Here is a 26576-nt window from a genome sequence, read left to right as displayed (position 1 = left end):
ATAAAGGCCGCCCCACACTGGACCTCGCATGCGGGTTGCGAGTTTGCGGGCATAATACTAATTCATAGAGTGATTAGACCGTTCACTTATGATAACTTCATGAATACAGTGAAGCCGGCACACCTGCAGAAAATAACATATAGTCGCAGTACCAGCACAACGAACCAAAATTCGACTCCAACGAAAAACTCGCAAACCTAGCAGAACTCACAGAACTCGCAGCGAGGAAAATCGAAAGTTGACTCAAAATCAACTTTTGGAATGCGATGCAATGTCGCTCGCAAGCTAAAAACATGCAGACTCGCTTGTTAAATGGTAGTGTGGGTCACTCAGCTTAGATTATATTATTTGATTTTGAAGAAACCCGAAAACCCAAAAACTCGCAACCCGCATGCGAGGTCCAGTGTGGGGCGGCCTTAAGCTGAGTGCATTGGAAAACGGGGCAGAGGCCAGTGACGGAGAACGATGGCGTAGAAATAAAACGGCGACTTGATTCATGCGAAGGTTGCATGCGATTTTAACCGTATTAAGGATACCTGATAAAGTAACTTACTGACAATGCCTATATTAAGCTGAGCGGTCGCTAGTCAATGCAATAAATATGGGCCATCAAATGATTTGAGTGACAATACTGAAATGACACCGGAAGCACAGGATATTTGCGGTATAGCAACCGAAGGAGCATACCAATACAAACACAAAGGTTGTGTGGTAATAGGAACATATGACGTGACAAGCTTAAACAAAGACCGGCGAACACCTACCCCCCACTTCTAGCTACCCTAATATAATGCCATACAGTTGATTGAATCGAGTACAACGATCATTAGAAGCTGAATCAGCCTTCTGTCTCAGATGAACAAATCACTCTCTCGCCAACTTGTCTCAGTGATTTATGCACTTAAACATATTGTTATAAAGCCACTTCTAACCCAAACTAAACAAATGCCCCTAACGTAACAATCAGGAGACCAAGCTAATCACCGTACAGAGCTATCGACTAGAATCTCACTACTCCGATAATCTCCCGCTAACTAAAGCACGTGCGTGATTTTCACTGTCTCACAGTATCGGCAATACGCAGTAGGAAGAATTGTTGAGCGGATGCATTTGATAGACGCGTTTACATATATCACCAAAGGCTGAGTTGTGGATGGATATTCACACAGACACCCAATTCTAACCCAACTAACACATACATAGACGCGCACGCTCCAGGCGCCAGCTTTGCGAGCACATTCGTTTCAATCTTGATGCGAGATCGAGACAATCATGGGTAGTTTCATATCAATCCATACATGTGCGTTGTGTCCATGATTGCTACAAAGGCCAATCGTAAGATCATCTGATTGGCATTTTCATCAACTACAAATTGCCTTCACTTCCACATAATGCGACAGGATTGCAACAAAAGAAATCACAGAGCAGAAGTATTTATGTGTAGCATCGTGTGTGCATTAGTGCAACATCAAAGCATAAGATTGAGTGCAAATATGCGATAAATACATACAAATCCGTATCAGAACTTAGCAGAAATAGGCGCCCATGCTGTTAAATTATTCACGATGCCTTATACAGATTGACGATAGGAACGGACAGGGACGAACTCAACTCATGATTGCAGAAAGACAGTAGCAACGAATTTTATAGTATGAAGAAAATTTTGACCACGAACGCGACAAAGAAAAATGGTACGTAACTACAGCTGTTTCATCTCTTACGACACAAGATATGCAGTTTAATGATGCTTTCGATGTTATTTTACAGAAAAAAAAACATGCAAGTAATTTTTCCAAACCAACCAAACTTTATCAGAAGCATTTCATATGTAAATTTCCAAGTTGCTCAACACCTGCTTTACTTTGCGCGTTACCTCATTTTCTCAAGCAATCCTCCTTCATAAGCAATCTACAGCTCATGTGCGTTCAATATCATCTTCGATACACGCTACAACCCCTATAATCAGTGTAAATTTATAGGATAATCAGCACAATCCGGATATTGATTGTAAGCATTGGGATCACAATCCTCCGCTTCAATTACACCAAATATGACGTCATTGATTACGTCATCTAAGTCAATATACGTCATCGTTCGTCTTACGTCACCTTAGAGGTGTTCATTCACACGACTGACTCAATGAATCAGCTGAGGGGAGTTGATAGGAGTCACTTGACTCACTCATATAAATTATTATAGTGAGCCAAGTAACACATACAACCCACAGAGTAATGCCTCACACACAACACAACACATCACATCACACATTCGCCAAGCGATTTCATCACCGTCATCACATCACATCACACATATCACGTCACATCACATGACATATCACCTCACATCACATTATCACACATAACTTCACTTGACATCACATCACACATATCTTGTCTCATCACATTTCATGCCTCACATAATCACGTGATTCACCTCATCACACATATCTCATCAACTTACATCCCTCACAAGTCCCCCATCATCCTTTCTCTCATTTCTTAGCGCCTATGTCTGTGCTTCCTCACACCATTCCTCACCCCTCCCCCGTTCATCTCCCTCCCTCCCCCCACGCTCAACTTCCCTCCCCCTCCCAGCACCCCCAGATGCCTGGCCTTCTCCATGGCAGCTGACGCCATCGAAGCGAGCCACTCTCGAGTCACGGGCCACTCGAATTCGTTGGGCACCGTGCCGTGGACGTTGGCCTCGAAATAGCTGAACATCGGAAACCAGATGCGCGTGCGCTTCTCGTCGGCGCGCTTGCGTTTCTGTGAAAAAAGGAAATACGACGAGAGGTCAGATATACAGATTATATCAGAAAATTTACTTATATTTTTTTGGGGGTGGGATGGGTTGGCAGTTGGGAGGCTGCAGAAGTGAAGAAAGGGGTAGAATAAGCGATAGGCTTGGCACAAAAAGACTCATGCGTGAAAATAAAGGGCGTCTCGTAATCGGGAATAACGGATGAAAACCCACTTTAATTCGAAGAATCTACAGAAAGACTTGCACGAAAGGGAGGTTGAGAAACGTGTGTCAGAAAAGAGACGATGCGAACGAAAGAGATGCTTACAAAAACCATTTTGAGCTTCGGGACAATAATTTCGGGAATCATTTCTAAATAAATGCGTAGTACCTACTAAGTCTTAATCACCCAAATAAGCAGAGCGTGATCAAGGGTGCAAACCTGCAGTCGTGGGAAAAGGCACGGGCGGTGACCGGCCCATGTGAGGACATCGCCATCAAACCACACTGCAATGGTACTCTCAGGCAAACCAAACTATGAAACACTTCATAACCGCAAATGGGGAAAAAAGGGCAATAAATTATGTCCGAAACGGCACGGGGATCAAAGCAATCTCCAATCAGTAATTATGTGAGCAAGACAAACTCAGGCGTGAACCGGACGCCAAATCTCACAACTGTGGCTACGCTCAGACTCGGGGCGATATTAAGGCCTCTGTATGGCAGAGGATGGCTGCTGCAGTAGTATGGGGGGGGGGGGGCAGCTCACACAGTCTCACCCAGAGGAGCCGCGGCCCGGGCTCTCCCGGGGAGAAGTCCCTACTCAGAGAGCGGCGCCACCGGCAGCACTCCTGAAAGGAGCCGACACGCGTCGCACGCGCCGCCGCACACACGGACACACAAACACCGAGACAGAGAGCTAACGCGGCGGGACACTGACACACAGCCAACACAGTGTACCACAGAGAAACAGGCGACTTAGCAGCGTTCACAGACAATAGTAAAAAACCGCGAAAAGTAGGGCAGTGGGGCGGCGCAACGATTACTCGCAGCGGGAGGGCGACCCGCCTCACCGAGACCAACATCGAGCGTGTAAGATACTGAAACTCCGAAACCGCGGCGGAAGATACCCAGTAAATTAAGATGAAAAAATACGGAGCTAACACTGCTACTGAATGAACACTTTTTTCCTCAGTAACAGCGACGATGGTAGTGGGTACTATTTACACGACACTCATAAAATACAGAGAACAAAAAAGGTGCAACCTGACAATCAAGACATAAAAAACTAATCGCATCACACTTAATGACATCACTTCATTACAGCTACCTCCAAAATTATCCCCACCCCAAGAATCGAACCCCCAACCTCTCGATAACCACACATCTGTACAGCGCACTCAGTACTCACCACCTGATTGTTGGCCAGTGTGTGGTAGTACATGAAGAGCCGGGACGTGATGTAGAAGGCGATGAACACATCGATCGAGTAGTGTTCGTGAGCAGAGAGGATGAAGAATACACCGAACACGTTCAGAAGCCAAGTGAACGTGTGGAGGAAGTAGATGCGGCGGGGTGTGTCTGAAAAATGGGGAGACAATGGGGGCAGCGGGTTAGGATACGAGTGCGACCGAAAAGTAACTCCATTGATATAAGAACATGCAATTAAAAAAAAATTAGGAAGGGCTAGATACTTCAGGTGAGGACGACTTAACACGAAAATTAACATCTAAGTACGAATGCAAAAAAATAAGGGCAGCAAAACTACTTGACTTAAACGTAATTCCAAAACCTCAGTTAACTGATCCACTATAATTGACAGCTAATTCAAAAACAGAATTGACTTACACTCAGCGATATCAATTCCCCAAAATTTATAAAATCCACAAACATGCATCCATGAGCAACGAATTCCACCCCCAAACCTCCAACTCTTCCTCTCGCTCCCCACACTCTGTGATAACTCATCATAGTAACTCTGAACTCACACTCAGTGATGAAGAAGTTGAGCATGGTCAGCGCCACAGTATGTCCCGAGAACATGTAGTCACCACAGGAGCGGACCCCCTGGATGCTGAGACCGGCATTATGCCAGATGCTGTACGCCTGGTACAGCTTGGCGTATATGTCGCCGTATTCCTGTCCGGAGACAGAGGTATGTCAGAGAGTGTACTGATACAGCTTGGCGTATATGTCGCCGTACTCCTGCCGGAGACAGAGGTATGTCAGAGAGTGTACTGGTACAGTTTGGCGTATATGTCGCCATATTCCTGTCACAGGACATATGTAGGTATGTCAGACAGTGTACTGGTACAGCTTGGCGTATATGTCGCCGTACTCCTGTCCGAGGACAGAGGTATGTCAGAGAGTGTACTGATACAGCTTGGCGTACATGTCGCCATACTCTTGACAAGGACAGAGGCATGTCAGAGGGTGTACTTATATTAGATATAAGAAACACACTTCCAGTCATGAGGTAGAAAGTGACAGATAGAGCTTTAACGCCGGAAAAATAAACTAACAATCGTAGGTACTCTATATTGCTTAGCGGCTAAGTCGTCCGTCTCCTATATAGTAAGGCGACAGTCGAGGGTTCGAAATCGAATAAAAACACTACGCCTGACCCTCATTCTATATCAATGTAGTAGTTGGCACTGAGTAGAGGGCATCGATTTACCTTACCTAGGATCGCGTCAGAAATGAGCGAATGGGGCACCGGCAGCCCGGCCTCTCCCCCTCTCTCTCTCTCTCCCTCTCTCTATCTTTATCCCCGTTTTCTCACCCTTGGCGCGCAGGAGAGGTGGGCTCCCGGCACGGACAGCGAAGTGATCAGCATCGTCACGCAGCGCAGCAGGTACACGGTACCGCAGAGCGAGTTGAAACGACGAATCAATATAAACCTGTGAATTAGAGACGACGTATCAATATAAACCTGTGGAATAGAGACAACGGATCAATATAAACCTGTCACACAGCGCAGTAGCACCGCAGAGCGAGTTGAAACGACGAATCAATATAAACCTGTAACACAAGGACCACAGAAACAACATATCAATTAATATATAATACAGAAAAAACGGATCAATATGAGCCTGTAATGCAAAGACAGGCCGTCATAAAAGACAGAGCAATGAAAACCTATCATTTTGCGGAAGAGCGTACACGGTAGCGCAGAGCGAGTTGAAACAACAAATAAAATATGAATCTCTAACAGAAGCAGAAGAATATATAAACCTATAACATAGAGATAACGTCCAGGAAGCGGCATATCAACATAACCCTGCGGCACAGTGACGAAGGAACTATAATATAAACATACGGAAAAACGATCGATCGATATTTACACGTGGAGCAGAAAAAGGATCATTAGGTATAAACATTCAGGACAGACGCCAGATATGTTTGCTATACGCACAGTAAAAAGCCTTAAATTCGCAATGAAAAACAACATCTTTTGGACCCGACGGGATCAGCAAAGGGGCTTATTTCCAGCATTGAATACGCATACAGCGGACGTATTTGTAACGGATGTACATCATATGTATGTGACGGATGTATCTGAACGACGGATCTCACTCGCCCATTTCTATGCAATTTGCAAATACCTATGTTTCTCACCCATGTTCTCACCTATGTCTCTTACCTGTGTTCTCACCTATGTTCTCACCTATATTCTTACCTGTGTTCTCACCTATGTTCTTACCTATGTTTGTGCACGAGCAGGACGGATATCCAGATGACCAGCAGAGTTGTACCGATCAGTTCACAGATACTGAACGCCCACGGAATGTGCGGAATGTTGTCTGCAACAACAAACAAATAAACAATTAGTATGAGGGACAAATAGAAACGAACACGGTATGAACGCCTACGGAATGTGTGGAATGTTGTCTGCAACAACAAACAAATAAACAAACACGGCCTGAGAGACAGACACAACCAAACACGGTATGAACGCCCACGGAATATGCGGAATGTTGTCTGCAACAACAAACAAATAAACAATTAGTATGAAGGATAAATAGAAACGAACACGGTATGAACGCCTACGGAATGTGCGGAATGTTGTCTGCCGAGAAAAACAGCAAATTAACACATATGAGAAATAAACCGAAATCAACACTGACAAACAACAAACAGAAACAACTACTTATAGGAAAACGATCAGAAATTAACCCGCGCCCCGCTGGGCTATTCAGCCATACGCGCCCTGCTGGGGGGGGGGCAGATTCTGCCCCCCCCCCTGTCTAACTTCCGAACCGATGGTCGTAGAAAGACGGGGAAAACGGCAATCGAAAGCTCTCAACAAGGTGGATCTTAAGAGCCCAATTTTTTTTTTTTTTGCTTAAGTAGGTCAGAGGTCAGGTCAAGGTCAGGTCAAGGGTACAAAATGCAAGTTTCTACAGTATCGGCCTTACGCCGTAGTTGCCGAAGAATGGACTGAGACTGAATGCCCAAAACATGTTCTTACATAGACTACCAAGACAATATTCGTTGCATACAATGTCATTCAAGATCAAGGTCAAGGTCAGGTCAGGTCAGGTCAGGTCAGGTCACCAAAAACAAAATATAGAAAAGGGCATGTGCGACACATGTTTTATCCCGCGCGGGGCTGGGGTCTCCAGCCGAACGCGCGGGGCTGGGGGGGGGGGCAAATTTTACCCCCCCCCCCCCTGTTATCTCTCGAACTAATGGTCCGATTTGGAAAATTCAAACGCCAATCCAAAGCTCTCATCACGAACAACCAAAAACATGTACTTAATTTAAAGTTTGAGGTCAAGGTCAAGGTCAGGTCAAGGGTACAAATTGCAAGTTTCTACAGTATCGGCCTTGCACCGTAGTTGCCGAAGAATGGAGTCATGGACTGAGACTGATTGCCCAAAATGTGTTTTTAGGCTACCAAAACAATATTCGTTGCATACAATATCATTCAGAGGTCAAGGTCAAAGTCAGGTCAGGTCACCAAAAAACAAAATATAGAAAAGGGCGTGTGCGACACATGTTTTATGGGTCATTTTACTCATAGAATTCAAAAGGCACACTCAATAAGTGATATGGACCACCTCTGGATGAATTTCAGGTCGAGGTCAGGTCAAGGTCAGGTCAAGTGAGGTCAAATTTAGAAGTTGGTTGTTAAGGCCTAAAAAGGTGTTTATCTGATGCAGTTTTTCACGGCGAATCGAATGGTGCTATTTTTGTTTCCGTACGAGGTCTAGAACTTCCAAAAAATCATTTTTCAAAATGTTTGTGTGTCGTGACGTCATGAAATTTTGAATAACTCCCACATTTTTGAACCGATTCTTCTAAAAATTGGTATGTAGGTGCACATAGACCACTTCTCTGACATATATTCCGGTTTTTTTTCGATACACCCAAAATTTTGGATTTTATAATTATTTTCCCCAAAAAGTCAGTTTTTTTTTTTAATTTGGGCCAAAATCCAAAATTTTCAAAAAACCGAGATAGCCATTTGATAGACAGAGTAGAATAACGTATAACCTTTTTTTGTTACGTCTTGATTCCCTTAAAAATGAAGATGTTAGCGGCGTTTGAAATTTTGCCGTTTTTGAGGCGAACATGACGGCACTAAAACGTCATTTTCTCAAAAAATTTCTGACGGATGATTTCACTCAAATTTTCAGGGAACGTGTCAAAGTGATGTAAGAAAAGGTACTGAAAGTTTTGCGGCGCTGCGCGCCGCCGTTTTTGAGATATTGCAAAAATTCGCGAGGGGGGGGGGGGGGTAAAATTTACCCCCCAGCCCCCCGCGGGTTATGGGTCATTTTACTCATAGAATTCAATAAGCACACTCAATAAGTGATATGGACCACCTCTGGATGAATTTCAGGTCGAGGTCAGGTCAAGGTCAGGTCAAGTGAGGTCAAATTTGAAGTTGGTTGTTAATGCCTAAAAAGGTGTCTATCTGATGCAGTTTTTCACGACGAATCGAATGGTGCTATTTTCGTTTCCGTACGAGGTCTAGAACTTCAAAAAAAAAATCATTTTTTTTTTCAAAAATTTTGTGTGTCGTGACGTTATAAAATTTTGAATAACTCCCACATTTTTGAACCGATTCTTCTAAAAATTGGTATGTAGGTGCACATTGACCACTTTTCTGACATATATTTTTTTGAAAAAAAAAATTGGGCCAAAATCCAAAATTTTCAAAAAACCGAGATAGCCATTTGATAGACAGAGTAGAATTACGTATAACCCTTTTTGTTACGTCTTGTTTCCTTTAAAAATGAAGATGTTAGCGGCGTTTGAAATTTTGCCGTTTTTGAGGCGAAAATGGCGAGCATGACGTCACTAAAACGTCAATTTCTAAAAAAAAAAAAAAATCCGACGGATTTCGCTCAAATTTTCAGGGAACGTCAAATTGATGTATGATAAGGTACTGAAAGTTTGACGTCGTTGGCGTAACGCGTTTAGAAGTTATTGGCGAAAAACGAGAGGGGGGGGGGCAGATTCTGCCCCCCCCAGCGGGGCGCGGGTTAACGCAATTAAAAGAGCAACGTCCGCGCTCGTCGCAAAGAGCCGAGCATTGAACATGAAAATGTGAAAAAATAGCTGCAATATGTAGCTTATTAGAGTGTGGATAGTATCGAGAAACGCACGAACAAAAAGGGCCTAGGTATCCATGGGATGTGCAAAATATAGGAAAGGGATCGAGAAAACTGAACGAAAATACTCCTTTCGAAAGATGAGTTTGAGATAAAGGAAAAATAAGAAAAAGAATAAAGAAAAAATATGTCCAAACGAGCAGAGGCTTATCAGAACGGGACAGACGTAAAAAGTGAAGCAAATACACCCAAGGCATCTAACACTCTGTGCCAAGGTCATGTGCATCTACTACCACCTGTCCGCCACAGCAGCGGCTGTTTGCGCGGCCCACAGCTGCTACACACAAACAAGACATCTGGCACACATGTGGCCAAAACAATACCTGCGCGGAGCGGCTAGCGAGCAGGAGAAAAAGTTTTGATTGCAGGGTCTACAAATGTTATAAAGCACTGATGAAAGCTTCAGGTGTCATGCATCACGCCAGGAAATAATGTTTTTTTTTTTTAGCTAATATGTTGTAGTTTTATTCAACTACCACGGTACTAACCACTGCTATGTTTCCCGGTAACACAAACCGTGAACTCGGGTAAAAAATGAACGGCATTGACAAAGCATCTAACAACCACTCCTATCGTATCTGTAAATTAAGCGCCAAGCGGCAATGCCTTTTATGCGAGACAAGCAAAATCCCGTGGGGCACCTCACCTAGGAAGATGTCCGGCAGCGGGGGGTAGCGCTTCATGTCGGGCACCCGATCGTGCACGATGACCATGACGAAGGAGGTGATCCAGGTGACCAGAAGGAGGTACAGCATGGACAGCACGGCCTTGAACCGCTCCGGCCGGAGGGAGGTGGCGTAGCCCAGCAGCGCGCGCTCCCTGACAGCGGGAGAGAAAAACACGGGGGAAAACGTCATTGGAGATGTTGGTTGTGGGGTTGGAAGGCAAGTAAGAGAGAGAGCTCAAGTTAGCGATATGTACAGTCCACAGCAGAAGTAGTGTGGGGTTTCAGTCATGGGTATGTTCTGCTTCTGAAGCTTAGGAACGATTAACCAGATTACAATGAAACTTTGAATGTAGCTTATATGTATCGTCAGCCTTGCAGCTGCAACTTAAGCTATTGACATCTTCTTTTCGATCACTCCGCATTAAACAATCGCCAGTCAAAGCCAACCGTTGAGATTGGTAAAACCCTACATTACTTTAGCGGTGGGCTGTACGTTTCATTCACTTTCGCAAAAATAAATAACTGTACAGTTGTGAAAGTCTGGGAACAGGCAGCAATAACACTTTATCGATGACAAAGGCCAAACAAACATTATAGCCAAATAGGTATGATGGATAATTGCATAGGCATTTCACATCAGCGGTGTAACTTTCTATATGTATGGGGGTGCAGGTGCACCCCCATCCCCTGAAAGTGCACCCCCATCACGTCAAAGTGCACCCCCATAGGCTAAGCGGCGCCCCACACGCCGCCCGACACCGCTACGCTCTTTAGCAGATGGCGAGGGTAATTTCTCGGCTACATTCCGTCTGTTGTTGTTGTTGTTGTTGTTGTTCTTCCCTCCACTTCACTTCAGTGAAGTGTAGCCTGTCGGCTCTGGGCGCCTCTGGCGGCCGCCGCCAGGGCCGCCACCACGGCGGTCTCCCGGACCTCCTCCGGTTCCGGGTGGATGGTATAACATGTTCTTGTTCTCGTTCCCATCAGGGCGGGGCAGCGGAGGAGGACATGGTCCGGCTTGTCCGGCTCCTCTCGGCACAGGGGGCACCAGGACTCTCGACATTCGTCTCTGTTGCACCCCTGGCATCCGCCTGGGATCGGAGACGGGGAGCGTCCGATTCTGTGCAGGTAGGACCGGGCACCAGACCAGTGCCCGGCCCTCAGCTGGTGGACATCCACCGCGCTGGACCGCTCCAGGCCGGTAACTCGGGGCGGTAGGCGGTCGCCCATCACGGACCGGAACCACCCGGCTGGCCAGTTCTTGATGGTAGCCTCTCTGGCGGCTCTGGCTACTGCTCGGCAGATGGTCCTGGTGTCGACGGGGATGTCCTCCTGTGGTAACTCCGCCGCTTCCTTTGCTATGGCGTCTGCCCGCTCGTTGCCTTCGATCCCGCAGTGGGAAGGCACCCACTGGGCGTGAATCGGGCGGTGACCCTCCCGGGACAGACGCGAAAACGCCCGCCAGATCCTGACGCCTAGCGGTGACGTCTGCGCGGTTGGCCCCGCCCGGAGGGTAGCCAGGGAGGCCATACTGTCCGTGCAGATCACGATGGGGATGTCACGGTCTCGTGGGTTGTCGAGCAGGTGCTCAAGCCCGGACGCCAGGGCGAGCATCTCTGCTCGGTAGCTGGAGCAGTGTCGACCGGCCGGTGTCTTCAGGTCCTCCTCCTCCCCGTCCGACCAGGTGACCACAGCTCCAGAGCCTCCGTCCTTGACGCCACCCTCCACGGAGCCGTCTGTCCACAACCAGGTTGCTCTCTGTGGCAGAGCGGCAAGATGACGGGTGGCAGCCCGTATCTTCTCTCCCTCTGTCGCACCGGTTCGTAGCGGCCCCACGTCCAGGCAGAATGTGACGTTTCCTCCGCGCTCCCACGGCGGGATGCGAGGAGGCAGCACCGGTTCGATTGGTGCGGTGACCTCCACCTCAGCCAGCATCTGGCGGCCCAGCGTTCGCCACCCCCTCACAGAAGACAGCCGCGAGGGCGCCGTGGCCTCAGCTGTCCTGCGCAGGGGGTCGGTCGGCGGTAGCGCCAGGGCACGGCCCAGTAGCCGAGCGGCGAGGACCTTCTTCCTTTCTTCCATAGGGGCCAGCCCCGCCTCCGCCATCACCGCGTGTGTCGGCGTGGAGCGGGGGCATCCAGTGACGATCCGCGCGGCCGCCCTCATCTCGCACTCAATGAGCTCGGCGTGAGATGGCGCAGCCGCTGGCAGCCATGCAGCGGCAGCGTGCTCCAGAGCCCCCCGGACATATCCGTTTGCGACTGTTCGCAGAGCCTGTTCGTCCAGCCCCCAGCTACGACCGGCTAGGCGTCTCAGGTGAGCGACGCGGGGGCGGACCCGTCTTCTTAGACGGCGGCAGTGTGCTCCGAACTGGAGTCGGCGGTCGATCTCGATGCCCAGGAGCACCAGTGAGTCGCCCGCCCGCACCGTCTTCCCTGACACCTTGATGGTGCACCCGACGGCGTCCTTGGCGTTCTGCGACAGCACTAGCAGCTGGGTTTTCTCTCCGGCCACCAGCATCTTGTTTCGGTGAGCCCAGGCGGCCAGAACGTCCGCCGCTGTCTGGGCGCGTTGTATCGCCGTCTCCAGAGTGTTTCCGGAGCTGAGCACAGCAGTATCGTCAGCGTATATGTACGGTGAGATGCCAGGTGCGCGGAGAGCCTCGGCTAGTCCTGCCGCCCATAACAAAAACAACTGGGGGGACAGGACGCTTCCCTGAGGGAGGCCCGCGCGGAAGATCCGCTCCTTGGAGAGCGCACCCTGCACCTCAACCCGCACACGACGGTCTCGTAGCCAGCTCCACACCCAGCGAACCAGGCACAGAGGGAGGCCCAGCTCGAGGAGGCGCAGCTTCAGTAGTTTGTGGTCCACCACGTCGTACGCTCGGCTGAAGTCGTACGCGGTGAGAAGGTACTTCTGGGCTGTGCTGCCGTCCGGTCGTTCAGCACGCCTGTCATACTTGGGCCGCTGCCATCCGTCTTGGACGTTCTGGACGAGCCGGCCAATGCTGTCTTCTGCAGACCGCTTGGCTCTGAAGCCCACCTGTTCATCAGGGACGAGGCCGCGACTCTCCGCCACGAACGCAAGCCGAGCTAGTATCAGTCGCTCGGCGAGCTTGGATACGCTGCTTGTAAGCGCGATCGGGCGGTAACTCGTCAGCAGACGCTTGTCCTTAGAGGCCTTGGGGATCGGGACCACGGTGGCCGTGCGCCACTCCCGGGGGACCTCCCCGACTCTCCACGAGAGGTTAATCACGCGGAGGAGGGCACTGCGCGCCACCGGACCGAGATGCTTGATCATCTCGTTGGTGATCCCGTCTGGTCCTGGTGATTTCTTCAGTTGGAGAAGTTGGACCTCTCTGATCAGCTCTTCCTCGGAGAATGGCGAGCAGCACCCGGTGTGGTCGCCGTCACAGTCGGCGCAGCGACGCGGTTTGAGATCCGACAGTCGTCGTCGCGCAGCTCGGTCGATCTTCGGCGCCCTCACCTGGCGGGAGACGTGGGCGTACTGGGCGGCGAACGCATTGGCCTTCTCCTCCTTCTCCTTCTCCTCGTGACCGGCGTCGTGCTGCTTGCGGGCTTGGGAAGCGTCCAGTCGTATCGTCCCCCAAAAATGGGTGAAAGGGGCACCCCGGCAAGAACCGGACTTTCTCAGCAAAAGTGGAGCGCCCGAGGCAGAAGTGGGGCACCTCCAACGTAGGTTGGGATCGTCAAGCAGAAGACTGGCACCCCAGCGGAGGATAGGCGCCCCCAATAGAAATGATGCACCTCAAGCAGAACTTGGGTTCGCCCAGTAGAAGAGCGCCCTCAGTAGAACACGGGCGACCCCAGCAGAAAGGGGCGCCTCACCAGAAGAAGGGCGCCCCAACAGAAGAAGGGCACCCCGCAGAAAGGGGGCGCCCCACCAGAAGAGAGATGCCTCCAGCAGAAAAGAAGCGCCCTCAGCACAAGGATGGCTCCCCAGTAGAAAGGAGGCGCCCCACCAGAAGAGGGATGTTTCCAGAAGAAGAGAGGCACTCCAATATAAATGGAGCACCTCAAGCAAAAGTTGGGCTCGTCCAGCAGTAGTGGGGCGCCCCCAGCATAAGAGGAGTACCCCGAGCATAAGGGAGCCCCCAGTAGAAAGGGGCGCCACACCAGAAAGGGGCGCCCTACCAGGAGAGGGATGCCTAAAGAAGAGATGCGCCCCAATACAAAAGGGGCACCTGGAGCAAAAGTTGGGTTCGTCCAGCAGCAGTGGGGCCGGGGGCGCCCCCAGGTCCCCAGCGGCTCCGGCGGAAGTGGGGCATCCCCAGCAGAACAGGGGCTCCCCAGCAAAAGCGCAATGTCCCCAACAGACATAGCCGAGCACCTTCAGCAGAAGTTGAGCTGACTGAGCAGAAGAGGGCGCTCTAGCAGAACAGTGCGCACCCACAGAAGAGGGGCGGTTCCACCAGAAGAGGGGCGCCGCCGCCAGAAGACGGGCGCCTCCAGCAGAAGAGGGACAGCCACGCAAAAGAGGGGCGCCGCCCGCAGAAGGGGGCGCATCCAATAAAAATGGGACACGTCAAGCGGCAGTTGGGCTCGCCGAGCACAAGAAGGGCGCACTCAGTAGAAAAGGTCGAGCGACTTAAGCAGAAGTTGGGCTCGCCCGGCAGAAGAGGGACGCCTCTAGCAAAAATAGGGCATAACCGGGGAGGAAATTGTCAGACTCCAGCACTTCCAGCAGAAAAGTGAGACCCCAGCAGAGGAGGAGCGCCCATCAGAAGTAAGTCCCGCCGAGCAGAAGAGGGGTGACCTCAGCAAGAGAGAGGCGACCCCAGCAGTAGAAAGGCGCCCAATAAAAAAGGTGATTCCAGCAAAAGTGGGTGTCACCAGCCGCCGAGCATAAAAAGGGCACCCCGATTCTATAAAGTTGGAATAAAAAAGTAAAATGCAATTTTGTTATAAATTCAATTGATTGATATTCGTGCAAACGAATTTAATGTCATTTCGTACCTAATACCCAACTTTGTACCATTTTACTCTAACATTTGGGTGTTAAGTGTTCATACAATTAAAATTGTACATGAAAAAATATTCATTTTATTTCAAAAGTTTTTTGTACCTACAAGTAGAAGCCTTGACATCCGTTTATCGGTGCGCCGGTTAGAGGGCCTTGGGTTAATATAAATGAACTGCAATCCCATTTGCAACATCAGACTGTGTTCAAACTAAATCGGAGGAACACAAAATGGTGATCACTCTTAATCTGAATTTCGAAATATACCAACAAAGCATTTTACCGAAATTGAGAGACAAAGGCGCACACAATTGGGGCACACGGACCCATGCCCCCACCCCCCATTCGAAAGGGGGACCATCTCAAATGGCCCTCAAATTGGCCCCTAATCTTAATACCACCGAAGACTGTCTAAAATGAGCTGAAATGACGATTAATAAGACCAGGAGGGCCCATCTCGGACCCCAGCAGGCCCAAATGAGGTCATACAATGTCCAGCGCAGTCAAGGGGAAGGTAATAGATGTCAAATTTCAACAACTTTCAAAAGGCCCCAAAGGACCTTCAACTGGCGTCAAAGGGCCCTCAGAAGGCCTTAAAGGGCCCTCAGATGTCATCAAAGGCCCTCAAATGTCATCAAAGGGCACTCAGCCGACATCAAACGGCCTCAGAAGTCCTTGAAGGGCGTCAGAGGGCCCTCCGCCGGCGTCAAACGCCTCCAAAGGCGTCAAAGGGTCCTTGGCTGGCGTCAGAAGGCCCCCAATTGGTGTCAGAGCGCCCTCAACTGGCGTCAGAGGGCCCTAAGCTAGCGTCAAATGACCCTCCGAAGACCTCAAAAGGGCCCTCAGCTGGGGTCAAAGGGCCTTCAGAAGGCCTTGAAGGGCGTCAAAAGACCATGAGATGGAGTCAAACGGCCCTCCGAAGGCCTCAAAGGGCCCTTAGCTGGCGTCAGATGGCCCCCATCTGGTGTCAGAGGGCTCTCAGATGACGTCGAACGGTCCTCAGCTGGTGTCACATGGCCTTCAGAGGGCCTCAAAGGGCCCTCAACTGGCGTCAAAGGGTCCTTAAAAGGCCTCAAAGGGCCCTCAAATGGCGTCGAAGGGCCCTCAGTAGGCCTCAAAGGGTCCTCAGCTGACATCAAATGGCCCTCAGCTGGCGTCAAATGGCGCTCAGAAGGCCTCAAAGGGCCATCAGCTAGGTCCAAAGTGCCCTCAGCTGACGTCAAACGGCCCTCAGTAGGCCGCAAAGGGCCCTTGGATTTTCGGGCCCTTTGAGGGCTTCTTCGTTGTGACAGTGCTGCTTTGTCGGTGAGGTGCGCGGTCGCCGTGGGTCCCTCGCACGCCGCCGGGACAGCGAGAGGTGGGTGATCGGGGCCGCCGTACGTGCCCTGGTACGGGCTTCCTGAATATCTGTTACGACTGGTACTAGGAAAGTGGGCATGCCGCCTCAAAATTGTGTCTTTGTAGTAGGTTTGTGGTATAAAAATGAGAATTCATGTCGATGTGCACTAGTAAATGCGCGAATTGACAAAGGGGTGCTGCCCCGCTCATACACATCCGGACCAACCCGTGACTAGCCTACGCTTCTATACACTGTAAAAAATATTGACGAGCTATGTGTCAAAACAAGGGTCTCGAAACAGTCACCAGGTTGTCAATGCTTCCGGTACCTACCACTTGACTAGTTACCGCTTAGTTAGCTTACAGGCTGAGAACTATCCAGATCGTTATGATCCGGTATTGTAATGATACCCTAGGTGTACCTTTGTTTTGAAGTGCTGAATTAACTATCAAGGTTGTTTGACGTTTGTTTTCGCCTCAATCCGAAACGAGGAAGACCCTCATCAAATTATTAGGTGAAAGCCAGCCTCAGGATGATCAAAATACTAGGGGTAGTTTTGTCATAGTAATCTGTGAAGGTTGAGGAACAAGCCGTAGCAATGCACTTGTCACTAAACCAGCCTGAGATTATTCGCCAGGTAGCGGCTGCGTTTCCCTACTTGCTGAATCATGTTAGCAACTTTCCATTTCCAGACACTTTTTACGGCAAATAAATTGTTGGGTTATTTGGAAGGTGAATGACAATTTTATTTCTATAAGTCAATACATTTGTATTTCCGATTGCCCTAATTTTTTTTTTTTAATCGTTTGCGGTAGGTTTTTATTGTTCGCAATAAAGTTGCGCACCTGTGAATCCTTCACTTAATGCGTTCCCGGCTTCCCGGCGCCAGCTGTTGCGCTGTGCCGTGCCGCGTTCCGTCCGGGGTGCGCGAGTCTGTGCAGTGCGAGTGTTTATCACTGGGCAAACCTGTATCGTTTCCATTTGTGCAGTGTCTAGTTATGAAGAATTGCTTGCCGATATATGACCTGCAGTGATCGACGTTCTGATTCAATAACTTGCCATAAGCCATTATTCTCAACCAAATCGCGCAGAGACGTTTGCAAAGTTGTCGAGGGGGGGGGGGGGCGAAACAAGAGCGATTTTAAATAAATTGCTCTCCATGCAGTGCAATAGGACTTAGGTTTAATTTTTCGAAAGTTGTGGAGCCGCCCCCGGTGTCCGGCCTGGCCAACTCTCTCAAGAACCGACAGCTAACGGAACACTGAAGTTTCACTACGACGATTTCCGCCAAAGTTATGAAGAAAGGGCAAGTGCAAGAAGTACAAAACTTCTCTTGGTAATCAAAACTTAGGTTTGGCAAATTCCAAACCCTAAGTCACTACAACTGTGGATATAAATAAGCTGGTTATTGACGGCCAAGCTCTGGCCAATCTGAGGTTCAGACCTATCATCAAGTTCATGAGGCAGCTGCGGTTGGGCGGCTCACGGGCTCCACTGCATAGGCTCAGACAGGTACTCTACAAAATGTCGTCTGTGTTCTTAGGTTCAGATCTATCGATAGGTATGTGCATGCTTCTGATTCGATTGATAACTGTAAACGGGCGCTGGAAGTGAAAGATTCGCTTGATATACGAAAGGTGCATTGCAAGAAAGCATATTATTTCAGAAATACACTTTCATTTTATCTTGAGCGTTTTTGGAATGGGCCGGATGAATTCGTCATCAAACTGGTAAGGGATTTCGTTTGAAGACCACCGATATTTAATAATATGATGGTCTTCAAACGAATTCGCTGGCAAATTCGATGACTGGATTGGGCGGCGTAGGATCTGCTGGTCATCTGACTATGGGTTGAGCAATACGTTAGTTTTGACCTAGTTTGAGCTTCATTCGTTAAGTAGGAACAAGACGATGCTTCTTTTGAGCATCGTCACTAAACAAGCCGCCCTCGTTTTGACATTGTTTTTCGTTATTATTGTTACTAGGTACTTTGTTACCATACACAGCATTAACGAGGACCTGCTTCCAAAACAAGGCAGAAACGCTCCAGCTATTTTTGGGACGTGGTAAAAACTAACCGACACCTGGTAACTGTCATCTGACGAACACAAAACAAGCCAGGGGCTCGCAGCGTGTGTCAAAAGTAGGATGCAAAACTAGTCTGTACCCCCGACATTTAGCGTTGAGAATCATTTGACGAGGGGCTAGTCAATATTTTTTACAGTGTAGCCAGGCTGGGTCGGTCGGCCGGCCGGCAGTCAGGCGCTACCCGCGCTGATTTCTGAGGGCCTTGCATCCACGCTTATTAATCGAATATTTTACGTAATTGTTAAGATGTTGATAATTACTCACTGAAGCGTATGTGAATGAAACACGCTGCGTAAACAAAAATGGAAAATTAAATGCTTTGAAAATTGAACGGGTACTGAAGTAATTGTTTTATCATGTATCAACAGAAGCTTAGTTTCAAGTCAACCGAAATATAATCGCGTTGGGGAACTTTTTCGGCTGGAGCCTGGGGCCCTTCGGCATGGAGGGCCCCAGTTTGCAGGTCGTGCCCCCCCCCCCGTTCAAAAATCCTGTGTGCGCGCCTGTTGAGAGATATGCACCATCTATGCTCCTTGGAAGCGCCCCTACCCTCATTGAAGGTCGCCCCCATCACCAAGTGCACCCCCATCTAAAAAGCAAAAGTTACACCCCTGTTTCACATGATTACCTTCCCAGCCACCCGTATTTCAACGTTTGACTCTTATCATCCTATCCCCAACTCATTCTAAGTAAGCATATGAACTCTCTGCTAAAACAAATCCCAAACCTTCCCTCTCCAGCCTGGGCTCACCTCTCGGGGACCTCTTCCACGGCATCTGTGTCACTGGACTCGACCGCCGCAATCCGGCGCTGTTTCCGGGGCGAGCCCAGCACCGCCGAGGGACGGGAGCCGGCGCCCTGCAGCTCACAGAGCCGCAGCCAGAGGCGCTTCACGTCCCCCAGAACCTGGTGGAGGTCGGAGGGGAGGAGGAAGATCGTACTTGTCAAACATCAAAGGCTCAAGCCCCTGTTTCAAGGCTCTCGGCTACCATGTCTCCATGAAAACTGAAGTGCCATTACCTGGTAATGCCTGCCATTAAATAGGAACTAAGTGATAACTGCCAACAATAAACAACGTCTCTGAGCATTTATTCATCTTGTCCATTAGATATCTTTGAAAAATCTTCAAAGTTCAAACTGCCTAAAACAAAGGTCAGATTGTGTCAGGGTAAGATAGGTTATGTGTGAACTGGTTAGGAAATATTTTGTCAAGTTAAATTCATTGGCTTGATTGGAAACTCACATATGAAAATTTGTCAAGTCAAACTATTAACTGGAAATCTGACAATACTAAGGTCATATCATAGGCATCCAGAACAGACAGGTATGGGTGCTGCTGCTATGCTACTACTACTACCTCATTATACATTTTCAACCAAATTCATAAATTTAAATCAGATGAGGCAGAGCAATAGTGTCAATGGTACAGAACAAAAAGGCCCACTCACAGTTAACTCAATTCACAGTTCACCAATGCCCCAAGCCCCCGACATCTAGTCCGACTGGTTCTCTGAGAAAAACAGTTCAATTGACATCCAACCTTGATTTCTAGTGGTGGCTGTTTGAGGTCCTGTTCCGTCAGCATCAGCAGACAGCTGCCATCCAGCCGGTGCGGATCGCAGAGCAGGTTTGTGTAGCTGGAGAAGCCGTGCTCGTGTAGCCATTGCCGCACCCGCTCCACGTCCCACTCCTCCACGGAGTCAGACATTCTGTGGAAATGATAGGCAGTCATTTGATTACGAGCCATTTTAAAACGATACAACTTCTATCAAAATCACACACCTGCAATCAGCTAACTACCTGTCTAAACTGATGTGACATGGAGAAAATAAAAAAAGACTTGGATACAATTATAACACTCATTCCTACCGCTCACCTTGCATGAAAAGATATCGGTTAGGAATCCTTATTCAAAAGCCTTGCTTGAACACCAATCCAATCCAATTCTTAAGTCGACAATTCAACAATGGTTAATTGCTGACAGTTCACAACCCTAAATTAATTACAAAATAATAAAGAAATACACACACAATGTGCAACATCACCCCCACTACTGTGTTCACACAAAACATATGTTCACACTATGCACAAAATACGGTTGTTCTATATACCCTGAAAATACGTGGTGGTTCACGTGATACTCACCCGGTTCACCAACCGAATGCAAAGCTCCTTGGCGCACAGTCCTAGGCGAAACCCGAAATTCTAGGCGGATTCTCGGTTCGATGCGTTCACGTTCCCGCGTTCGATGTCTCTCGGACGGCGAAGATTCTACGCCGTCCGGCCAATCACGTTCCATAACCGCAGCCGAGTCCCCGCTAACCTTGGACGAGATTGGCCGGACGACGTAGAATCTTTGCCGTCCGAGAGACATCGAACGCGGGGTAAATTTCGAATCAAAGCATTTGACGACTACGCAAGAACAGCTCCTGTAGTTTTTGCTTTGAAAATTGCTTTTGTTTCAGGTTTTTGTGAGTGGAGTCACGAACAGTGCTTGCAAAATAGTGTCTCTTTTTCGCGTAACGGGTTTCTTGGCTAATACCTTCCCATATTCGTTCTTGGCAGTTTAGTACTCCGAGCTCATATGGTAGCCCTTGACTGAGTCATATGATGCCCTCTAAATCCGCAACTCAACGACGCGGACACTATGCAACTGCAGACATCCGATATTCCATTTATTTATCCCTATATCCGGCCTTCACTTGCAGACTGCTTTCGCAATTTGGGCTGATGGAAGCTACCAGCGAGTGCTGTCTCGCGTAATGAAAATACAATGATGAATGATACCACCAAACGCCCACCCGAAAGCTGAAAACAACTGAATAAAGACGTTATCATATATTTTTCGACAAGCTCTCGAGCCCTCTCAGCTCAATGCTCACGTCAGCCACATCAAACGAGGCGACACACAAGACCCATATGAAAACAATGCAATGACACCTGAATGTCCCTTGTATATGGTGAGATGCGGATGAGGCGTAACGCTAGAAATCGCCGCGCCTTATATCCCGTGTGAGACGCAGTTACCCTTCCAAACGTCCTGTGCACATCACTCTTCATCGTCATCGTCGTCGTCATCGTCATCATCCTCATCATCATCATCGTCGTCGTCGTCATCATCATCATCCTCTCCTTCTTCATCGTCGTCGTCTTCTTCCTCATCGTCATCTTCATCCTCACCCTCCTCATCCTCATCTTCTTCTTCGTCGTCATCCTCATCATCGTCTTCCTCTTCCTCCACCTTGGGTTCTACCTTGACCTTCTTGGCGGGGGCCTCCACGGCCGTCTCTGCGGCCTCTGCGGGCCTCTTCTCGGCCTTTGCGTCCGCTCCCGGTGCCTTCCTCAGGAAGGCGTAGCTGACAGTCAGCGGGTTTCCGAACAGAGTCAGGCCTGGCGAGGGAGAAGACAAAATGTCAGTAATGGCGCGGCAGAGACGAAAGAGGGTCAGACATGGCCTAGAGGGATACAAAAAGGGTTACATATTTCGCAGTGCAGCCAAAGATCGTAGAGAACGTGATGATCTAGACGAAAAAGAGACGGAGTGAAACGACGAAAAAATGCACGTGCTAAAATAGAACCGCGAGTGAATTTTATTTTATGCCCGCGGATAGCTACGGGAAATATCACGTATAAAGCCATGCCAAAAATAGTTTAGCCAACTAGGAAACAATAAATGTTGAACGAATACGGTACGCAACTAATAAACAATTACAGCTCACACACAGGCTTCAACTTCTCGCGCTAGAAGCCACGAAAAACTGCATGATAAATTTCTATCAATTCTACAAGCTCTCAGCAATACATACCAAATCGCCTTTTATCTCCCACACACCCCTTCCCTCCCCCCCCCCCCCCACCAACTCACCCTTGGACTTTTCGAGCGCCTCGGTGCAGGCAGCAGCCGTGGCGAACACCACGAAGCAGTACTTGTGCTGGTGCGACTTGCCGCGCGCGTTGTTGGTGCCCCGGATCACCACGGAGATGGCAGTGGGGAACAGCTTCTTGATGTCAGCCTCAACGGCGCTCCCGATGCCGCGCACAAATAGCCTGAAAGGAGGGGGGGGGGGGGGGGTCAGATGCGGCGGCCGAACGGAGCAAGGCAGACGGACACATGGATTGATATACGATGCAAGCTCGCTTGCGGATCAACGGACAAGGCGAAGGCTGCGGCAAAAAGAGATTGAGCTGTGAAGCTCAGAGTTAAATCTAAAATGATCGTTCCTCATTGCTCATATCAATTATGATATGGGGCTCCACCATATGGAAATGTTCAGCCATAAGTGACAAGGCCACTGGTCCATTTATTTGAAAGATAGTCGAAACTTTGATGTGCAACTCCAAGTCTCTTTTCTTCCTCTAGCCTCATGTCGAGACCCTTCTCACCTGGTGTTATCCATGCCCCGGTTGTTCTGAAACTCTCGCTCCTTCCCCCCCTCTCTCTCTGTCTCTGTCTGTCTGTCTGTCTGTCTCTTACTCACCTGGTGTTATCCATGCCTCGGTTGTTGGACTGGAACTCTCGCTCCTTCTCTCCGACAAAGTTGACCTGGTTCAGCTGTCCGTCGGCGATCAGCGGCTGCAGCTTCGAGTGCTGCTTGTCCGCCTCGGCTTCGGAACCAAACTCGACAAACACAACACTGAAGGAGACGGAAAATATATAATAAATGCGAGCCAAACTCCACAAACACCACGCTGGGAAAGGGGGATTATCATAACTGTGAGGCAAACTCCACAAACACAGTGTGCACTGTGCAGTGTAAGGGGAGACAGAACTGGCTCAGGTCTGGTGAAAACCTGAACTGGTAAGAGGCAAGACTAGCCAAAAACAAATAGCCATCGGCAAGGGTTAATTACATTCCCGATTCATGAAATGCCCGTTTCGTGTTCATTCGATGCGCTCTAAACAAGCCCTGTAAAATATTACGATATAAACAGCACTAAGTTGCAAACATGAACAATAAAAATATGACAAAATAGGATCAAACATTAAATATATCAGCCAACCAACTAATCACCCAAACGATCAAGTTATGCCCTAAATTTCGGCTCTCCGGAGACCGCGGTCATGATCGTGTCACTCACTTGGGGAACTTGACCGAGGTGGCGGTGGGTACCAGCTTCTTGACCTGCTCCACCGACTGCAGGGTGCCGGCCGGGAACGTCAGACGCACCGTGCGCGCCTGCGTGTCACGCGCCGCCTTCGCGTTGGGACCCACCATCTGTCAGAACAGAAGGGGCAGGGGTGATGTGAGGGACATCTTGGTACTCGAGCTAACTGTAAAAGTCAATGTTCGGGACGTAAAAATAACTACGCCCACAGCATTGCCAAGCAATCTGAAAACGCTTCCCTCACTACTCGACAATCAGCCGCGAACGAACTAGGTTATTCTGGAACGGACAAAGTCTTCCGACACTGATCTAATCTACATGATCTACATGATTAATCTTATAAGTGTGAGTTCAGAGTTCAAGATTTGGAAATAAGACCGATATGAAACCATCGCGACTCAGTTATAGGAAGTGAAAACAATCTGGTAATACCTGGAACTAGATTCTCAGAACGAAAAAAAAAACACTTCTAAAAAAGACAACTAACCTTGGCCTGCTCCTTGGGCGACTTCTGCCACTTGCCCTTCTGCGGGTTGATCTGTTTCTGCTGCTGCGGCGTCTTCTGCTTGGGCGCCGGCTGCTGAGGCTTGGGCGTCTTCTGCTGCTGTGGCTTCGGCGTCTGAGGCTTGGGCGTTTGTGGTTTGGGCGTCTGAGGCTGGCTCTTGGGCGTCTGACGGGGCGGCATCGGGGTGTCTGGCTGTGGCTTGGGAGTCTTCTTGGGCGTCTTACCGGGGGTGGTGCCGTTCTTCATACCCGGAGTCTGGGGCTTGGCGCCGCCCTTGGGCGTCTGCTGGGGCTTCATCTTCGGCGTCTTGGGGCCCGGGGTGCCGGCCGGCGTCTTCACGGGGGTCTTGGCAGCCTGGTAAAAGAAAGTGCGTCAAAAATTAGACCACATACTGCCCGTGTTTTTTACACTTCATAAATTTCCACAAAAATATGCATAACAATACTTAGCTAAGTGTTTGGACATCTTTTTGAATGACTTTTATTTCCCCCGGTGATAGAGAAAACAGGAATGAGAATGTGCAGTTGCTAAACGAAAACACAGATTCAAAGATCACGGGAAAATATTGTTTTAAACCAGTTTAAATTGTCATTTTAGAATGCTGATCAGTTTTCCCAAACCACATAGCTTACATCCGTTCACCAGCGCACGGGTACCAGCTGTCCGTTCGTCCCTCCTCTCCCTCCGGCGAGCCCACCCCACACCAATCTCTACCGATCGTGGACCGTCCCGCCGGCCGGCCGCCAGGTCACGTCAGGTCAGCGCGGCCGGCCGGCGGGGGACGGCGCGCGCCTACCGCCACATTTCACTCAGAACACAGGGTGGCGGCTGCGGCGCCCGGCGGACCCCGGCGACCACATGGGAGGCAGCAGAGGCCGTGGCGGGGGCCGGCCCGCCACACGGGCACACACAGATGCGGGCCGGCCCCCCGAGCGCCGGGAGTCCACCGCACGAGCGAGGGACTGGGGAAGGGGGGAGAAGACACCCAGCGGCAGACTGCAGCGGTGGCGACTGAAACAGCAGGTGCAGGGTACTCGGTGAATGAGACTCCCGGCCAGCTGCTGATCTGAGATGAATATAAAATCGGCAAGGGGGGCAATCCCCCCTACGCCCCCCAGTATCCCGATGATAGTTTGCATTACTAATTAGGCTTGTCTACTCGACTGCTTTCCAACGCCGCCTTGCAAGCCTGGCTCAGATCAGCCGTTCCCGAGCTATCGGCAAGCTACCCCCCTTCACCCCCCCAAGTATCCTGATGATAGTTTGCATTACTAATTAGGCTTGTCTACTCGACCGCTTTCCAACGCCACCTTGCAAGCCTGGCTCCGATCAGCCGTTCCCGAACTATCGGCAAGGGGGCAATCCCCCCTACGCCCCCCCAGTATCCCGATGATAGTTTGCATTGAACTGACGAATCTAGCGACTTTTCCCAAACCAGTGGCAGCATGTGAGACGCCTGCTATAACAATACCCTACTGTGGACCGATTCTCCAACATCAGCCACACCCAAATACAATTAACAGCACCCAAACAATTTTATTCTTTCAATCTAAGTCAAAAGTTGAAAATCAATTTTGAATGGTGACTTCCTTCACCAATTGACACTAGCTGAGCCATGAAAAACTTGTAAAGGTGGAGCTTGTACGCGGTAAACCCGTTGCCGAGATACAACATAATCATCTATTCACCAGGCTGAATGGATGACAGATTAAAAATCGCTAAATTAGCTGAAAAATATATAATAAGCAGAGGAAAAAAATGGAAAAATATGTACAACGCTCTAGCAGTCCACGCAAACAAAGTGGAAGTGCCCCCTCAAAAGCATAGATCCCAATAACATCACAACTCAATGACCATAGTGCTCGTTCTTAGCTTCGACATCAACTTAATCATTCCTAGAAACAAAGACAGAAACTTACCTTAGCCATTGTATATGATAAAAACGGCGAATATTTTAAATACGGTCTAAACGCCTCGGAATCCGCCAGGAAAGAGAGATTGCCCCACGCGGTCGATTCCTGCGGCGCAAATGTCTCCACGTGACAACTAAACATGGCGCAGGCTTACCACTAATTTGCTGCTAATTTTTGTAGCATACTATTTCGCCCATTTTCCTATGGTCATCCGGGATTCTAACGGATACACCACCCACGGGTACTATTTTAAACATATTTCTTATCTCTGCGTTAGTTTATTTCCCGGTAAAGGTCGCTGATTGTATATTCCCTCAAATATAGAATACCTCTTGTTTAAAGCCAGCGGCTGGGCGGCAGTTAGCCCTAAGCCCAGCATCGCATATGCTAAAACGCTGATGAATCTGTCGTTAGGCGTGGCGTCAGGCGTGTAGCAAATTCGAGGGCATTCAGTCACGAGTGAATACCCGCACAACTTTTTGCTTCCCGTATTTCAGCACCTAGAACTTTCGGCCCCGTGCCTCCTTGGCCGAGATTCAAGATTCTCGACTCCATCTCAATAAGTTACGCGTTTGAATCCACTTAATTCCCAGCCAAAGACACACCAATCCCACTGAAT

General features: G+C 49.2%; 2 protein-coding genes across 7 annotated transcripts; both read right to left on the bottom strand.

Annotated features, from left to right (window-relative positions):
• Positions 1-877: 877 nt before the first annotated feature.
• Positions 878-20665, bottom strand: LOC122394600 (sphingomyelin synthase-related protein 1-like). Of its 2 annotated transcripts, none has more exons than XM_043391597.1 (9): positions 20579-20665; positions 19974-20142; positions 19185-19339; positions 10009-10181; positions 6443-6542; positions 5522-5639; positions 4728-4878; positions 4151-4320; positions 878-2765 (listed from the first exon to the last, which is right to left on the bottom strand). In XM_043391597.1, the coding sequence occupies exons 2-9, from the start codon at positions 20139-20141 to the stop codon at positions 2499-2501; spliced, it is 1302 nt and encodes a 433-aa protein (XP_043247532.1). In that variant the 5' UTR covers position 20142; positions 20579-20665; the 3' UTR covers positions 878-2498. The 2 variants fall into 2 exon arrangements, with proteins under 2 accessions (XP_043247532.1, XP_043247533.1); XM_043391598.1 differs by lacking the exon at positions 20579-20665 and adding an exon at positions 20310-20525.
• Positions 20666-21256: 591 nt separating this feature from the next.
• On the bottom strand, positions 21257-26113 carry LOC122394588 (DNA ligase 1-like). 5 transcript variants are annotated; one of them, XM_043391581.1, is made up of 7 exons: positions 25964-26113; positions 24180-24398; positions 24027-24149; positions 23513-23649; positions 22912-23067; positions 22299-22480; positions 21257-21823 (listed from the first exon to the last, which is right to left on the bottom strand). In XM_043391581.1, the coding sequence occupies exons 1-7, from the start codon at positions 26096-26098 to the stop codon at positions 21483-21485; spliced, it is 1293 nt and encodes a 430-aa protein (XP_043247516.1). In that variant the 5' UTR covers positions 26099-26113; the 3' UTR covers positions 21257-21482. The 5 variants fall into 5 exon arrangements, with proteins under 5 accessions (XP_043247516.1, XP_043247520.1, XP_043247517.1 ...); XM_043391585.1 differs by adding an exon at positions 24677-24754 and having other exon boundaries at positions 24027-24398; positions 26052-26076; XM_043391582.1 differs by adding an exon at positions 24677-25055 and having other exon boundaries at positions 24027-24398; positions 25964-26066.
• Between the last annotated feature and the right edge of the window lie 463 nt (positions 26114-26576).

The sequence above is a fragment of the Amphibalanus amphitrite genome, unplaced genomic scaffold (genome assembly GCF_019059575.1).
Source record: "Amphibalanus amphitrite isolate SeventyFive unplaced genomic scaffold, NRLGWU_Aamphi_draft 000601F_arrow, whole genome shotgun sequence".
Lineage (NCBI taxonomy): Eukaryota > Metazoa > Arthropoda > Thecostraca > Balanomorpha > Balanidae > Amphibalanus > Amphibalanus amphitrite.
Note: the sequence above shows the minus strand (reverse complement) of the source record. Positions and strands in the feature narration are given on the sequence as shown.

Coding starts and splice junctions, on each gene's coding strand:
- LOC122394588 (XM_043391580.1), bottom strand. CDS start 26,098: ATGTTTAGTTGTCACGTGGAGACATTTGCGCCGCAGGAATCGACCGCG. Junction 22,481..22,911: donor CGAGGCATGGATAACACCAG/GTGAGTAAGAGA, acceptor CCCTCCTTTCAG/GCTATTTGTGCGCGGCATCG. Junction 21,824..22,298: donor GGCGCTCGAAAAGTCCAAGG/GTGAGTTGGTGG, acceptor CTCCCTCGCCAG/GCCTGACTCTGTTCGGAAAC.
- LOC122394600 (XM_043391597.1), bottom strand. CDS start 20,141: ATGTCTGACTCCGTGGAGGAGTGGGACGTGGAGCGGGTGCGGCAATGG. Junction 19,340..19,973: donor AGCCACCACTAGAAATCAAG/GTTGGATGTCAA, acceptor GACCTCCACCAG/GTTCTGGGGGACGTGAAGCG. Junction 4,321..4,727: donor CAACTTCTTCATCACTGAGT/GTGAGTTCAGAG, acceptor CCCATTTTTCAG/ACACACCCCGCCGCATCTAC.